Source organism: Sebastes umbrosus, chromosome 9, assembly GCF_015220745.1.
Source record: "Sebastes umbrosus isolate fSebUmb1 chromosome 9, fSebUmb1.pri, whole genome shotgun sequence".
Classification (NCBI taxonomy): domain Eukaryota; kingdom Metazoa; phylum Chordata; class Actinopteri; order Perciformes; family Sebastidae; genus Sebastes; species Sebastes umbrosus.
In genome coordinates this window covers 7,514,295-7,532,041 of record NC_051277.1, presented here as the reverse complement: position 1 = coordinate 7,532,041, position 17,747 = coordinate 7,514,295, and the positions used below count along the sequence as shown (strand labels likewise).

General features: G+C 37.9%; 2 protein-coding genes across 6 annotated transcripts in view; both read left to right on the top strand.

Moving 5' to 3' along the window:
• Positions 1–2,627, top strand: part of LOC119494907 — a 60,366-nt gene extending 57,739 nt beyond the window's left edge. Inside the window, exon 12 of the mRNA XM_037781134.1 lies at positions 2,328–2,627. Coding sequence (XP_037637062.1) covers positions 2,328–2,462 — 135 coding nt within the window. The 3' untranslated portion in view covers positions 2,463–2,627. The remainder of the gene's footprint in view (positions 1–2,327) is intronic.
• On the top strand, positions 400–15,002 carry LOC119494403. Of its 5 annotated transcripts, none has more exons than XM_037780261.1 (7): positions 400–566; positions 6,191–6,297; positions 6,392–6,520; positions 6,739–7,092; positions 7,601–7,732; positions 7,858–7,892; positions 14,419–15,002. In XM_037780261.1, the coding sequence occupies exons 3-7, from the start codon at positions 6,484–6,486 to the stop codon at positions 14,551–14,553; spliced, it is 693 nt and encodes a 230-aa protein (XP_037636189.1). In that variant the 5' UTR covers positions 400–566; positions 6,191–6,297; positions 6,392–6,483; the 3' UTR covers positions 14,554–15,002. The 5 variants fall into 5 exon arrangements, with proteins under 5 accessions (XP_037636189.1, XP_037636188.1, XP_037636185.1 ...); XM_037780260.1 differs by lacking the exon at positions 400–566 and adding an exon at positions 5,998–6,062 and having other exon boundaries at positions 6,389–6,520; XM_037780257.1 differs by lacking the exon at positions 400–566 and adding an exon at positions 6,004–6,062 and having other exon boundaries at positions 6,191–6,520.
• Positions 15,003–17,747: the final 2,745 nt, after the last annotated feature.

Sequence of the window (17,747 nt, the reverse complement as noted above, 5' to 3'; positions counted from 1 at the left end):
ACCTTTATAAATATGGTAGTACAGGATAGATAGATAAATAGATAGATAGATAGATAGATAGATAGATATACCCGACTACTACGACTAACATAAAAAAATATAGAATATAAACATAGAATAACTACTATATACATTGTGCGAGTTGCAATGTTTTGTTTTTAAATTAAAAATAGTAATAATTGAAGTAGTACAACAGTAAATGAAAACAAAATCTCGTGAACCAGATTTTTTTGGGGTAACTGTAGTTCACATTAAGATCAAATCATCTGTTGAGGTTACTCTCTGTGTCAGTTGTAGAAAACCACCATGAAACAAAATACGTGCTGTCGGTGTTTTGTCATGTGTTCAAGCTGGGCAATGGGTGGTATTATTTCCACTGGTGGTTTAGTGAAACACAAACATAACGAGAGGCCAATCAGATTGCTCTGAAATTGTTCCCTCCCACTTGATATGATTACATTAAGGCGAATCGTCTTCCAGTACGATCTAATTTAACTGCAGTCTCCAGTGGATTAACCAGAAAATGATGATCGTGTTTTATTTTCTGCTGATGCTCAGAGTCGGGCGTAAGTACATGTAGAAATATCAGATTTGCTCCAGATATATAATTATAGTTTTTACAGTAATTTAGCAGCACATACATGATTCTTTCTCTGTCATTAATCGCTGATCAATGCTTCTCTAATATTTTCAGAATGCACAGATGATCAGATCTTTGAGATAAAGACTGTTGGTGTTGGAGATGATGTGACTTTGACGTGTCCTCACCAGGAATCTGAGTCCCAAGGACCTTTTTTTTGGGTCAGACTTGTTTCTGGAAACTTTCCTGAGTTCTTGGGAGGAGCATTTACTTTTAATTATCCGGTTGTTAATAAGAATCCTGGTATTACAGCAGAACAAGGACCTGGAACATTTCTTCTGCATATTCATAAAACAAAGTCAAGCGATACTGGAGTTTACTACTGTATAGAAGTAAACGTACTCGAAATGACATTTTTGAAAGGAACATTTCTGAGAATTAAAGGTAAATAAAATACAGAAAAACGTTTCACATTCCTTAAAAATGTAGTCATTATGATAACATTAAACATTTATAACAACAGATTACATAGTTTAATTTGTGAGTGAGTAAAGCATGTTTATTTTCATCTTCGTATTTCCCAGGACCAGACCCTGATATCACCGCAGCCCCTCCATCTGATCCGGTCCGTCCAGGAGACTCAGTGACTCTGCAGTGTTCAGTCCTCTCTGACTCTAAGAACAAAAGATGTCCAGGAGAACACAGTGTGTTCTGGTTAAGAGTCGGATCAAATGAATCTCATCCCAGTTTAATTTACGCTCACGGAAACAGTGATGAATGTCAGAAGAGCCTCGAGGCTCGCTCTCCACAGGAATGTGTCTACAGCTTCTCTAAGAACGTCAGCTCCTCTGATACCGGGACTTATTACTGTGCTGTGGCCACGTGTGGGAAGATATTATTTGGAAACGGAACAAAACTGGACGTGGAAGGTAAATGCAGATCATTTCCATATTAACCATTAATAATCATTACTTCTGAATCTGGTAGAAACATTCAAATCAAGTATCACAAACAATTGTTCCTCCTGCGTTATAACTACGGCTGTCAATCGATTCAAATAGTTAATCGCACATTTTTTATCTGTGAAAATGGCCATGACAGCTTTTCCACGCCAAAATTTAGCACAAGTTTGCAGCGTTATTTAACCTAGTTTCATATGATGCCAGTACCTTCACTCTAGCTTTACAACTGAGCCCACGACAACCTCCGAAAGATCGGTTGCGCTAATGCATTAAAGAAATTAGTGCCGTTGAAACGATTTTGCATTGACATGTTACTATCGTGTTAACTTTGACAGCCCTAGTTATAACATCTTGTCAAAATAGTTGTTAATTTTCATTATTCGCTTCTTTTCATATTGTTTCAGGACTCAACATCTGGGATCTGCAGAAGGCCAACACAGTTCTGATTCTCTCATGTGCAGCTTTGGCTATAAGTCTGATTGTTAATGCCTTCCTGATTTATACCATCAAGATGAAAACGTGTGATTGTTGCAACGGTAATAGAAGTTTCTCATACAGTATTTTGCAAAAGCTAACTTTCCCAGGATTACTGATTACTGATTTGTGTAAATGAACCTACAGCGTCTTTCTTCTTATATCTGTGTTTTTATTTCATAATACAGCTGCAACAGCCAGTGGTCATCACCAAAGTCAGCAGGTAAGGAATTTAAAGAAATATTCTCTATATATGTAAATATTAATGCATGCTGTCACATGAGATTTTTCCACATTTTTTATTTATATAGGGAGATGAGGACTCATTGACCTATTCTGCTCCCACCTTCACCAAGAGGAAAACTGGCAGAGCAGAGAGAAGAAAGGTAGAAACAGCAGAGGGAGAGACGATCTACACTGATGTCAGGACTCGAGTGATAGATTAACAATCTACTGGATCTGCTAGTTAAAGATAGACTGTTGTAAATATGCTGCTTCACATCAATTTTACATCTGATATCGGTAACGATATTGTATTTGGATAACCTTAAACATGTTTCATGTATCTTTTCGACATTATTTTCTGTCCCATCCGTTTGAAATCATTGGAAGACTTTTTTTGAATAAAAGGGCATGAATTATCATGATGCAAAATGTAATAGTTTTAATGGCTTTTGGTGATATTATACGGCATCTCATATTTATTTGTCTGTTTTTAAGGTTTTTCAGGTAAATCTTTAGTTTTCTCTTTGCTTTTATAATGGCATAGTTTAACTTTTAAATCTTTACTCATGATCTCTTTATTTTGAAAATAACTTTATAAGTTAGCATCTAGTAGAAGACAGTAAGATTGATTGATTTTCTTATTTAATGTTTGCAACACAGTAGAAACAAATAAAAGACTTTTAAAGTAAGAGACTCAAACAGCGTCATCATTTTATATTGCTTAATGGTTCTTACTTGTGCTTGCTCAAGCTGATATCTTACCACACTTAAAACACTGATTTTCAAAATTTGTATTGCTATTAAGACTTCACATTGCAAACATGTTACTCACATTTGCTTGTGAAAATAAAAAACAAACAGACTTTGCAAGTAGATTTTTACATGAATAAAATTCCACAGGGTTCAACTAGTAGGCCTGTAATGTATTTTAGCACTTCACGTTTCCTCGTCTGAGAGTCAAAGGGTTTTTGGTTAGATGCATGAAATAAGGTCTGTGGTTAACACAAGCTTAAGGGATTTTATTGTTTTGTTCTACAATATAAAATACGACAGTAAATATCCCACTTGAGGATTTTGAAGCCTTAACGTGTCTTCAAAAAGGCGGTTGCTAACAAGTGGCTAAATGAGACTACTAACCGTCATCACGCCGACACGTCCACCTTTACTTTATTTTCTGTAATAATCCAAACTCCGATGGAAGAATCTCATTGGCTTTTTGTCGAGGGAACACAGGGCGATGCTAACTTCCTGGTTGGCCTGCAAAAATACGTCATCCCTGCACCACTCTATCACTACTGTAACAGCATGAACCAGGGTCGTGTGTAGAAGGTAACCCACAAGTTGGGAAACTCATAAGATTGTTAAGATTAGGTATTGATCTCGAATGGATAAGGTTGGGATAGGTCGTCGGGCAACGAGTCTTGTGAGAGATTTTGCCAGATTTTGCAATGTGCAGGTTACCTACTACTGCGTTTACCCCTTTGAAAATCATAAAGTGGGCATGTCTGTAAAGGGGAGACTCGTGGGTACCCATAGAACCCATTTTCATTCACATATCTTGAGGTCAGAGGTCAAGGGACACCTTTGAAAATGGCCATGCCAGTTTTTTGACAGCCCTTATTATTTAAAAAAAACAATATTCGTCTACATAAAAATGTTATCAATGAGAGCTTTAATAACAAAAGTAAAAATAAATGTGGTGTTCCTCTTGCCTTTTTATAAAAGGTAAAACAGCAGACTGAGGCTAAAACAGAGAGTGGGAAAGGTAGAAAAGCCCCTATGTACTGACACTTTAGTCTGAAGAGCAACCACAACAATGCTAAAGTTTCCATGCATCATTTGTTTGTCAGTGGTGACTCTGAATGTGTGTCTATTTGTGTCTGTTTGTGTGAAAGTACTAATGGTGTTATGGCTCGTTGTCAACAATATATTGACCCTAAACAAATGCGCTGGTCCCTATAAATAGATAGGTTGTTGGTCGTTCTTTTTGCTTTCTCTTTACACCTTTCAAACAAACCCCCACTCTAACTCTTTGATGATTATTTTGAGGCCAGAGTTTGTGGTGTTGCACTGGGCTGCATTATATTGTCAGGTGTTCCTGTCCGTGTTATAGTGGGGGTGTCGACCACTGCACATACTGTATGGTGACCTACGATTGTTTAATGTTAATCACCTTGTTAATCATTGTATTGTTTTATTCGTGGTTCCCTCCCTCAGATAAAGATATGCAGGTCAGAAACTGTAAATCGTCTCCATGAGAATGTAATACTGTGAGAGCGTCACTCTGCTGCTTCCTCTCACCAGCCCTCTGAAAAGAAGTGATGTGAGTATAGAGGATGGATGGTTTAACAGCCCTCCTCTGTACGCTGTGCTCTTCCTGTTCAAGTGATTGACAGGCAGAGTGGGCGGGTCATCATTGATGATGTGGAGCATCTGAATTGGCTCACACAACATTTAAAATGGCTTCTCTATCGTCGTGTATCACTCTTGCAAATGGCTGGATGCATCTTTTTTATATGCACACAAATCAATCTGATCTATAAATCTCTGTTTAGTGCTAAAGACATTGTTGTAGGGTTTCCTGTTAGACCTAAATACATAGGCCTGTATATTTACAGATAAATAATAACAAAGGTTAGGCTAGGTTAGCTATTGGAAAAAGTTAATTGTAAATCTTCTGTTTGTGGAATCATTTCACTTTCACTAAAAGATGACAGTGATGTAAAGAGAGCAAATTATATATGTTATCAAATCCAATCTAATACAGAGGACACTCAATGGTGTGAAGAACACACAAACAAAGACTTAGATTGGCAAAGCATTTCAAGCTCGGCACTCTTCCTTAGAAAGCATCCCAATCATAAAATCCAGACAAACTGTTACCATTTATAACTGCGTTGTTTTACATGTGTCACACACTTGGTGTTGTGTAGGATTTGGCGGCATCTAGTTGTGTGGCTGCAGATTGCAACCAACTGAGTACCCCTCCGCTCACTCCTAGCTTTCCAAGACTGCAATAACGTGAGCCGCAGAGTGCAAAACTGTGGTAACGCCGTTCACTTCGCTCAGAGGCCATCATTACCTTAATAACACTACTTTAGGAGCAACTGAAGTCAGACGGCGGCTGGCGGTACCACGGTTTACACTCTGCAGCTCACGTTACCGCAGTTTCACGTGTGTCGGACAACTATGAGGGCCTTCTGGTTTCAGGTGATTATACACTAATGAAAACACAGTTAGAAAACATAGGAAAAATGGAAAAAATGCACCTGCCATCTAGTTTCTATCTAGGCTACAACCTTCATAAATATGGTGGTACAAGATAGATCTAGATATACCCGACTGCTACGACTAACATAAAAAATATAAACATGGAATAACTTTATACATTGTGCAAGTTACAATGTTTTGTTTTTAAATTAAAAATAGTAATAATTGAAGTAGTACAACAGTGAATGAAAACAAAATTTCGTGAACCAGTTTTTTTTTGGGTCACTGTAGTTCACATTAAGATCAAATCATCTGTTGAGGTTACTCTCTGTGTCAGTTGTAGAAAACCACCATGAAACAAATACGTGCTGTCGGTGTTGTGTCATGTGTTTGAGCTGGGCAATGGGTGGTATTATTTCCACTGGTGGTTTAGTGAAACACTAACATAACGAGAGGCCAATCAGATTGCTCTGAAATTGTTCCCTCCCACTTCATATGATTACATTAAGGCGAATCGTCTTCCAGTACGATCTAATTTAACTGCAGTCTCCAGTGGATTAACCAGATAATGATGATCATGTTTTATTTTCTGCTGATGCTCAGAGTCGGGCGTAAGTACATGTAGAAATATCAGATTTGCTCCAGATATATATTTATAGTTTTGACAGTAATTTAGCAGCACATGCATGATTCTCTCTCTGTCATTAATCACTGATCAATGCTTCTCTAATATTTTCAGGATGCACAGATGATCAGATCTTTGAGACAAAGACTGTTGGTGTTGGAGATAATGTGACTTTGACGTGTCCTCGCCAGGAATCTGAGTCCCAAGAAACTTTGTTTTGGGTCAGACTTGTTTCTGGAAACTTTCCTGAAGTCTTGGGAGGAACGTTTATTTTTGATTATAAGGCTGTTAATAAGAATACTCGCTTTACAGCAGAACAAGGACCTGGAACATTTCTTCTGCATATTCATGAAACAAAGCCAAGCGATACTGGAGTTTACTACTGTATAAAAGTAAACCAACTCAAAATGACATTTTTGAAAGGAACATTTCTGAGAATTAAAGGTAAATAAAATACAGCGAAACGTTTCACATTCCTTAAAAAATGTATTCATTTATGCTTACATCAAACATTTAATAAAAGCAGATTAGATAGTTTAATTTTGTCCTACATTTTTGTAAGATACTACATGTTTCAATTGTTTATGTATATAACTATTTAAAAAAATATCTTTTAATTGAAGTGAGTAAAGCATGTTTTTTATCGTCTTTGTATTTCCCAGGACCAGAACCTGATATCACTGCCGTCATTCAAGACTTTCCATCTGATCCGGTCCGTCCAGGAGACTCAGTGACTCTGCAGTGTTCAGTCCTCTCTGACTCTGAGAGCAAAACATGTCCAGGTGAACACAGTGTGTTCTGGTTCAGAGCCGGATCAGATGAATCTCTTCCCAGTTTAATTTACGCCCAAAGAAACAGTGATGAATGTGAGAAGAACCTTGAGGCTCGCTCTCCACAGGAATGTGTCTACAGCTTCTCTAAGAACGTCAGCTCCTCCGATGCCGGGACTTATTACTGTGCTGTGGCCACGTGTGGGGAGATATTATTTGGAAGAGGAACAAAACTGGATGTGGAAGGTAAATGCAGATCATTTCCATATAAACCATTAATAATCATTACTTCTGAATCTGGTAGAAACAATTAAAACAACAACAGCTGTCAGTGTGTCAGTGTGCTGATTTGACTATGACTTACCCAAAACTGCATGGGATTATCATAAAGTGGGCATGTCTGTAAAGGGGAGACTCGTGGGTACCCATAGAACCCATTTTCATTCACATATCTTGAGGTCAGAGGTCAACGGAACCCTTTCAAAATGGCCATGACTGTTTTTCCACGCCAAAATTTAGCGCAAGTTTGGCGCCTTTTTTAACCTAGATGCCAGTATCTTCACTCTAGCTTTAAAACTGAGCCCGCGACAACCTCCGAAAGATCGGTTCCGCTAATGCATTAAATAAATTAGTGGCTTTAAAACTATTTTGCATTAACACGTTATTATCGTGTTAACTTTGACAGCCCTAGTTATAACATCTTGACAGAATAGTTGTTAACGTTCATTATTTGCTCCTTTTCATATTGTTTCAGGACTCAACATCTGGGATCTGCAGAAGGCCAACACAGTTCTGGTTCTGTCATGTGCAGCTTTGGCTATAAGTCTGATTGTTATTGCCTTCCTGATTTATACCATCAAGATGAAAACGTGTGATTGTTGCAACGGTAATAGAAGTTTCTCATACAGTATTTTGCAAAAGCTAACTTTCCCAGGATTTACATTACTGATTTATGTAAATGAACCTACAGCGTCTTTTTTCTTATATCTGTGTTTTTATTTCATTATACAGCTGCAACAGCCAGAGGTCATCAACAAAGTCAGCAGGTAATGTGTATAAACAAAATATGTAGCTGGAAAAGTTATTGACATATTTTTCTCTCAACATATATGAATATTAACGTCTGCCATCTCATAACATTTTTTCAGATATTTCCTCAGAGAGATGAGTACTCAACAGCTTATTATGCTTCAACCCTCACCAAGAGGAAAACTGGCAGAGCAGAGAGAAGGAATGTAAAAGCAGCAGAGGGAGACGATCTACACTGATGTCAGGACTCGAGTGATAGATTAACAATCTACTGGATCTGCTAGTTGAAGATAGACTGTTGTAAATATGCTGCTTCACATCAATTTCACATCTGATATCGGTAACAATATTGTATTTGGATAACCTTAAACATGTTTGATGTATCTTTTCGACATTATTTTCTGTCCCATCCGTTTGCAATCATTGGATGACTTTTTTTTTATAAAAGGGCATGAATTATCATGATGCAAAATGTAATAGTTTTAATGGCTTTTGGTGATATTCTTCAGCATCTCATATCTATCAATTCTTGTTTAATTTTTGTGCATTTTTTATTAAAGTCTTTTAATGAAGGTGTATAATTCTACCACTCAAACAGGCTTTTTGAAAGATTTAACTTGAAATGGTCGGAGAGTTGAGGAAGGTTTCTTTGTGTCTCTTTTTTTAAGGTTTTTCAGGTAAAACTTTAGTTTTTTCTTTGCTTTTATAATGGTATAGTTTAACTTTTAAATGTTTACTCATGATCTGTTTATTTTGAAAATAACTTTACAAGTTAGCATCTAGTATAAGACAGAAAGATTGATGGTTTTCTTGTTTAATGTTTGCAACACAGTGGAAACAAATAAAATACTTTTAAAGTAAGAGACTCAAACAGCGTCATCATTTTATATTGCTTAATGTTTCTTACTTGTGCTTGCTCATGCTGATCTCTTACCACACTTAAAAACTATTGATTTTCAAATGTTGTATTGCTATTATGACTTCACACTGCAAACATGTTACTCACATTTGCTTGTGAAAATAAAAAACAAACAGACTTTGCAAATAGATTTTGCATGAATAACAAATCCACAGGGTTCAACTAGTAGGCCTGTAATGCATTTTAGCACTTCACGTTTCCTCGTCTGGAAGTCAAAGGGTTTATGATTAGATGCATGAAATAAGGTCTGTGGTTAACACAGGCTTAAGAGATTTTATTTTTTTATTTTACAATATTAAATTCCGACAGTAAATATCCCACTCGAGGATTTTGAAGCCTTAACGTGTCTTCAAAAAGGCGGTTGCTAACAAGTGGCTAAATGAGACTACTAACCGTCATCACGCCGACACGTCCACCTTTAGTTTATTTTCTGTAATAATCAAAACTCCGATGGAAGAATCTCATTGGCTTTTTGTCGAGGGAACACAGGGCGATGATAACTTCCTGGTTGGCCTACAAAAATACGTCATCCCTGCACCACTCTATCACTACTGTAACAGCATGAACCAGGGTCGTGTGTAGAAGGTAACCCATGGGTTGGGAAACTCTCGCAAGATGGTTAAGATTAGGTATTGATCTCGAATGGTTAAGGTTAAGATAGGTTGTTGGGATACGAGTCTTTTGCCGCATTGTGCAATGTGCAGGTTACCTACTACTGCATTTACCCCTTTGAAAATCATAAAGTGTGCATGTCTGTAAAGGTGAGACTCGTGGGTACCCATAGAACCCATTCTCATTCACATATCTTGAGGTCAGAGGTCAAGGGACACCTTTGAAAATGGCCATGCCAGTTTTTCCTTCGCCAAAATCTAAATTAAGTTTGGAGTGTTATTTAGCCTCCTTTGCGAGAAGCTAGTATGACATGGTCATAGACATGGACATGGACATCTGCCACGACCGGTTGGGTTTAGAGAGAGAGAGAGAGAGAGAGACATACAGACACATACGGGCTTTCCAGCGGAGCTTCCAGCTATCTCGGTCCTCCATACATCTGGATAGCTCGCCAGCACTCTCCACTCTGCATCTCTCGTCAGCACATCCATGTATGTTGGTGTGGGACGTCCCCGTGATCAACGCCTGTGCGTTGGCTCCCACAGCACTATCATGCTTGCTGGGAGTTCTTGAAGTCTTTGGCAGTGACCGGCAAGTCTCATTCTCCTGGCTGCCACTTTCTCGCTTAGCCTTGCTAGTCTCTTGCCTTTTTATGAAAGTTAAAACAACAGTGCAAGCCCAGCTTCCTGAGGCTAAAACAGAGAGTGAGAAAGGTAGAAAAGCCCCTTTGTACTGACACTTTAGTTTGAAGCGCCACCACACCAATGCTAAAGTTTCCATGCATCATTTGTTCGTCAGTGGTGACTGTGAATGTGTGTGTCTTCTTGTGTGTGTTTGTGTGAAAGTAGAAATGGTGTTATGGCTAAACAAATGCGCTGGTCCCTATAAATAGATAGGTTGTTGGTCGTTCTTTTTGCTTTCTCTTTACACCTTTCAAACAAACCCCCACTCTAACTCTTTGATGATTATTTAGAGGCCAGAGTTTGTGGTGTTGCACTGGGCTGCATTATATTGTCAGGTGTTCCTGTCCATGTTATAGTGGGGGTGTCGACCACTGCACATACTGTATGGTGGCCTACGATTGTTTAATGTTAATCACCTTGTTAATCATTGCATTGTTTTATTTGTGGTTTCCTCCCTCAGATAAAGATATGCAGGTCAGAAACTGTAAATTGTCTCCAGCTGAATGTAATACTGTGAGAGCGTCGCTCTGCTGCTTCCTCTCACCAGCCCTCTGAAAAGAAGTGATGTGAGTATAGAGGATGGATGGTTTAACAGCCCTCCTCTGTACGCTGTGCTCTTCCTGTTCAAGTGATTGACAGGCAGAGTGGGCGGGTCATCATTGATGATGTGGAGCATCTGAATTGGCTCACACAACATTTAAAATGGCTTCTCTATCGTCGTGTATCACTCTTGCAAATGGCTGGATGCATCTTTTTTATATGCACACAAATCAATCTGATCTATAAATCTCTGTTTAGTGCTAAAGACATTGTTGTAGGGTTTCCTGTTAGACCTAAATACATAGGCCTGTATATTTACAGATAAATAATAACAAAGGCTAGGCTAGGTTAGCTATTAGAAAAAGTTAATTGTAAATCTTCTGTTTGTGGAATCATTTCACTTTCACTAAAAGATGACAGTGATGTAAAGAGAGCAAATTATATATGTTATCAAATCCAATCTAATACAGAGGACACTCAATGGTGTGAAGAACACACAAACAAAGACTTAGATTGGCAAAGCATTTCAAGCTCAGCACTCTTCCTTAGAAAGCATCCCAATCATAAAATCCAGACAAACTGTTACCATTTTTAACTGCGTTGTTTTGCATGTGTCACACACTTGGTGTTGTGTAGGATTTGGCGGCATCTAGTTGTGTGGCTGCAGATTGCAACCAACTGAGTACCCCTCCGCTCACTCCTAGCTTTCCAAGACTGCAATAACGTGAGCCGCAGAGCGCAAAACTGTGGTAACGCCATTCACTTCGCTCAGAGGCCAGCATTACCAAAACAACACTACTTTAGGAGCAACTGAAGTCAGACGGCGGCTGGCGGTACCACGGTTTACACTCTGCAGCTCACGTTACCGCAGTTTCACGTGTGTCGGACAACTATGAGGGCCTTCTGGTTTCAGGTGATTATACACTAATGAAAACACAGTTAGAAAACATAGTAAAAATGGAAAAAATGCACCTGCCATCTAGTTTCTATCTAGGCTACAACCTTCATAAATATGGTGGTACAAGATAGATAGATAGATAGATAGATAGATATACCCGACTGCTACGACTAACATAAAAAATATAAACATGGAATAACTTTATACATTGTGCAAGTTACAATGTTTTGTTTTTAAATTAAAAATAGTAATAATTGAAGTAGTACAACAGTGAATGAAAACAAAATTTCGTGAACCAGTTTTTTTTTTGGGTCACTGTAGTTCACATTAAGATCAAATCATCTGTTGAGGTTACTCTCTGTGTCAGTTGTAGAAAACCACCATGAAACAAATACGTGCTGTCGGTGTTGTGTCATGTGTTCAAGCTGGGCAATGGGTGGTATTATTTCCACTGGTGGTTTAGTGAAACACTAACATAACGAGGGGCCAATCGGATTGCTCTGAAATTGTTCCCTCCCACTTGATATGATTACATTAAGGCGAATCGTCTTCCAGTACGATCTAATTTAACTGCAGTCTCCAGTGGATTAACCAGATAATGATGATCGTGTTTTATTTTCTGCTGATGCTCAGAGTCGGGCGTAAGTACATGTAGAAATATCAGATTTGCTCCAGATATATATTTATAGTTTTTACAGTAATTTAGCAGCACATGCATGATTCTCTCTCTGTCATTAATCACTGATCAATGCTTCTCTAATATTTTCAGGATGCACAGATGATCAGATCTTTGAGATAAAGACTGTTGGTGTTGGAGATAATGTGACTTTGACGTGTCCTCGCCAGGAATCTGAGTCCCAAGAAACTTTGTTTTGGGTCAGACTTGTTTCTGGAAATTTTCCTGAAGTCTTGGGAGGAACGTTTATTTTTGATTATAAGGCTGTTAATAAGAATACTAGCTTTACAGCAGAACAAGGACCTGGAACATTTCTTCTGCATATTCATGAAACAAAGCCAAGCGATACTGGAGTTTACTACTGTATAAAAGTAAACCAACTCAAAATGTCATTTTTGAAAGGAACATTTCTGAGAATTAAAGGTAAATAAAATACAGCAAAAGTATCACATTACTTAAAAGATGTATTCATTTATGCTTACATCAAACATTTAATAAAAGCAGATTGCATAGTTTAATTTTGTCCTACATTTTTGTAAGATACTACATGTTTCAATTGTTTATGTACATAAATTAAAAAAAAAATCTTTTAATTAAAGTGGGTAAAGCATGTTTATTATCGTCTTTGTATTTCCCAGGAGCAGAACCTGATATCACTGCCGTCATTCAAGACTTTCCATCTGATCCGGTCCGTCCACGAGACTCAGTGACTCTGCAGTGTTCAGTCCTCTCTGACTCTGAGAGCAAATGTCCAGGAGAACACAGTGTGTTCTGGTTCAGAGCCGGATCAGATGAATCTCATCCAAGTTTAATTTATGCCCAAAGAAACGGTGGTGAATGTGAGAAGAACCTCGAGGATCGCTCTCCACAGAAATGTGTCTACAGCTTCTCTAAGAACGTCAGCTCCTCCGATGCCGGGACTTATTACTGTGCTGTGGCCACGTGTGGGGAGATATTTTTTGGAAGTGGAACAAAACTGGATGTGGAAGGTAAATGCAGATCATTTCCATATAAACCATTAATAATCATTACTTTTGATTCTGGTAGAAACAATTGAAATCAAGTATCACAAAACATTTTTTCCTCCTGCGTTATAACTAGGGCTGTCAATCGATTAAAATAGTTAATCACACATTTTTTATCTGTTCAAAATGTACTTTAAAGGGAGATTTGTCAAGTATTTAATACTCTTATCAACATGGGAGTGGGCAAATATGCTGCTTTATGCAAATATATATATATATATTTATTATTGGAAATCAATTAACAATATAAAACAATGACACATATTGTCCAGAAACCCTCACAGGTACTGCATTTAGCATAAAAATATGGTCAAATCATAACATGGCAAACTGAAGACCAACAGGCAACAACAGCTGTCAGTGTGTCAGTGTGCTGACTTGACTATAACTTGCCCCAAACTGTATGTGATTATCATAAAGTGTGCATGTCTGTAAAGGGGAGACTCGTGGGTACCCATCAAACCCATTTTCATTCACATATCTTGAGGTCAAAGGTCAACGGACCCCTTTCAAAATGGCCATGACAGCTTTTCCAAGCCAAAATTTAGCGCCAGTTTGGCGCGTTATTTAGCCTAGATGCCAGTATCTTCACTCTAGCTTTAAAACTGAGCCCACGACAACCTCCGAAAGATCGATTCCGCTAATGCATTAAAGAAATTAGTGGCTTTAAAACGATTTTGCATTGACACGTTATTATCGCGTTAACTTTGACAGCCCTAGTTATAACATCTTGTCAAAAAAGTTGTTAATTTTCATTATTTGCTCCTTTTCATATTGTTTCAGGATTCAACATCTGGGATCTGCAGAAGGCCAACGCAGTTCTGATTCTGTCATGTGCAGCTTTGGCTATAAGTCTGATTGCTGTTGCCTTCCTGATTCATACCATCAAGATGAAAACTTGTGATTGTTGCAACGGTAATAGAAGTTTCTCATACAGTATTTTGCAAAAGCTAACTTTCCCAGGATTACTGATAACTGATTTGTGTAAATGACCCTACAGCATCTTTCTTCTTATATCTGTGTTTTTATTTCATAATACAGCTGCTGTTGCCCTGCAAACAAATGCTGCAACAGCCAGTGGTCATCACCAAAGTCAGCAGGTAAGGAATTTTAAGAAATCTTCTCTCTATATATGTAAATATTAATGCATGCTGTCACATGACGTTTTTCCATGTATTTTATTTATATAGAGAGATGAGGACTCATTGACCTATTCTGCTACAACCTTCACCAAGAGGAAAACTGGCATAGCAGAGAGAAGAAAGGTAGAAACAGCAGAGGGAGAGACGATCTACACTGATGTCAGGACTCGAGTGATAGATTAACAATCTACTGGATCTGCTAGTTAAAGATAGACTGTTGTAAATATGCTGCTTCGCATCAATTTCACTTCTGATATCGGTAACAATATTGTATTTGGATAACCTTAAACATGTTTCATGTATCATTTTGACATTATTTTCTGTCCCATCCGTTTGCAAACATTGGAAGACTTTTTTTTCATAAAAGGGCATGAATTATCATGATACAAAATGTAATAGTTTTAATGGCTTTTGGTGATATTATACGGCATCTCATATCTATTTGTCTCTTTTTTAAGGTTTTTCAGGTAAAACTTTAGTTTTCTCTTTGCTTTTATAATGGCATAGTTTAATTTTTAAATGTTTACTCATGATCTGTTTATTTTGAAAATAACTTTATAAGTTAGCATCTAGTATAAGACAGTAAGATTGATTGGTTTTCTTGTTTAATGTTTGCAACACAGTAGAAACAAATAAAATACTTTTAAAGTAAGAGACTCAAACAGCGTCATCATTTTATATTGCTTAATTGTTCTTACTTGTGCTTGCTCATGTTGATATCTTACCACACTAAAAATCTATTGATTTTCAACATTTTTATTAAAACATGTTACTCACATTTGCTCATGAAAATAAAAAACAAACAGACTTTGCAAATAGATTTTGCATGAATAACAAATCCACAGGGTTCAACTAGCAGACCTGTAATGCATTTTAGCACTTGCCGTTTCCTCATCTGGAAGTCAAAGGGGTTTTAGTTAGATGCATGAAATAAGGTGCTTAAGAGATTTTATTGTTTTGTTCTACAATATAAAATCCGACAGTAAATATCCCACTCTTGAAGTCTTTGCGTGTCTTCAAAAAGGCGGTTGCTAACAAGTGGCTAAATGAGACTACTTACCGTCATCACGCCGACACGTCCGCCTTTACTTTATTTTCTGTAATAATCCAAAATTCGATGGAAGAATCTCATTGGCTTTTTGTCGAGGGAACAAAAATACGTCATCCCTGCACCACTCTATAACTACTGTAACAGCCAGGACCAGAGTCGTGTGTAGAAGGTAACCCACGAGTTGGGAAACTCTTGCAAGATGGTCAAGATTATGCATTGATCTCGAATGGTTAAGGTTGGGATAGGTCGTCGGGCAACGAGTCTCGCAAGAGTTTTTGCAAGTTTTTGCCAGATTTTGTAATATGCAGGTTACCTACCAGACACGACCCAGAATCCTAAAAAGGATATTGATCCCCCAACTTCTAATTGAGCAACATTGCCAGGTTGACATTTTTGGTGTTGTGTAAAATGTCTACAGGATGGATAGCAGTGAAATCTGGTACACAGTGATTAATGAAATACATGGGAGGGGCAGCCCTGTGGCTCAGTTGTTCAGTCCCCAGTTCATGTCAGTGAACTGCTGTGTATCTGCCAACCACAACTTCCTGCAAAAAACATGTTTAAAAATATACAGTATGAAAAAATGTCAGCAGACAGCTACTCAGGTGTGTATATATATATATATAACCCCCTCCATCTTTCTGGTCTCACAGCACCTTGTAAAGGCCTTCTGCATGTCTGTTGTGAGAACAACAAGCAAAGCCACACGCAACAGCTACACTGACAGGCTCACGCTCAGGCTGTGGTGGGCCGCTTCTCCGCCCTTTGACCAACCATCAAGGCTGTTTACTCAGAACAGAACTGACGATGGGCTTCAACAGGAAGTGTAGTGAGGGTGAAGTTGCAAGGAGTGAAATGACTGGTCTACTTTTACTTACTTCTTAATGTGCTCTTTCAAAGTACAAATAATGTCTATGTTGTGTTTTTAAATATGCAACCATCGTGTGCATCTGCAATCTTTAAATATCGCAGATGCACATTAGTTTATGATTTTATTTTAATGTAAATATATTGATTCATTGGTCATTAATGTGGACATGCTGCCTGTTTATTGCTGCACCAAGTGATGCGCCTGTCAAAGCCTTTTGTCAATTATCTGGCAAACGCCTGTTCTCGACAAAAAGATAGAAGATGACCAGTGATCGACCTCCCACCTCTGACAGCAACTACCAATGAAAAGCACCAAACCGCAGAAAAGTGATAAAAAAACTGTCATGACATTGCGAGACCTTACCCTTTTCCTTTTCCTGTAAGTTGTTGTGATATTATTAGAAATCATAAAGCATATTACCACTTTCCTTTGTAAAACCAGCAGTCAAGTCTAGCTTCCTGAGGCTACAACAGAGTGAGAAAGGTAGAAAAGCCCCTTTGTTTTTGGCACCTTAGTTTGAAGCGTAACCACAACAATGCTTAAGTTTCCATGCATCATTTGTTTGTCAATGGTGACGGTGAATACGTGTCTATCTGCGTGTATTTGTGCACACAGAGAAAAAGCAGATGGTACAGAGCAGGACTCAAAGTACATGAAAGTATTCACTGCAGGGCTTTTTGTTTTAAATCTTTTTACAGTTGTTACTTTTTCCTGCGTTCACCCTTCTGTATATCTAACTGTGTATTATGTGTACATTATGCTGTACTTTTGACAAGGAATCTTTGATTTATGGTCATTTTATATTTGTCCAGCAACATTTATATTAAGAACAAAACTAACATTTTTTGGCTTGTGGGCCACAACATGTTGACCCTGCTGAAGGCCACAGACCACAATGCAGCGGTCTGACAAATGTCACTGCAGTTTTTTTCCGTTCTATTTTCAGTCTCTACAGCTTGTGAGTTAAGTGAAGATGTGCTACAAAACCCCCACTCTGTTTTGGTCATTCTTTTGATGCCAGAGTTTGTGGTGTTGTACTTGATTACTATATTGGCAGCTGTTGCTGTTATTATGAGGCTGTCCAATGTAAAAAGCTTCCTTTTTATTTAAAAATCATTAGGACTGGGACGATACACCTGTCTCCCGATTAGATACTATCACAATACTTGGGTGCCAATTCGATATGTAGCGAGATTTTTTATGTTTTGCAATTCGATATTACGATTTATTGAGACTTTTTTTAACACTACAGCATGGGAAAAAGTTGAATCATACACCTCTAGGGACTTTTACTTTGGAAAATATCTAAAAGAATAGTCAAATATCAAATATATTAGTCATTGTCAGGCATTATTTATAAAAGAAAATTCCAGCAACCCAAAAGTCAAAGAATAGACATTTCCCTCACAAATTATTGGTATTTTCTTTGTAATTTATAAGGGACGTGTAATGTTT

Excerpts from the sequence above, each read along its gene's own strand:
- LOC119494403 (XM_037780257.1), top strand. The coding sequence starts at position 6,020 with ATGATGATCATGTTTTATTTTCTGCTGATGCTCAGAGTCGGGC. Across the intron at positions 7,733-7,857 it reads AACGTGTGATTGTTGCAACG|CTGCAACAGCCAGAGGTCAT; the intron begins GTAATAGAAGTT and ends TTCATTATACAG. Across the intron at positions 7,893-14,418 it reads GTCATCAACAAAGTCAGCAG|AGAGATGAGGACTCATTGAC; the intron begins GTAATGTGTATA and ends TTATTTATATAG.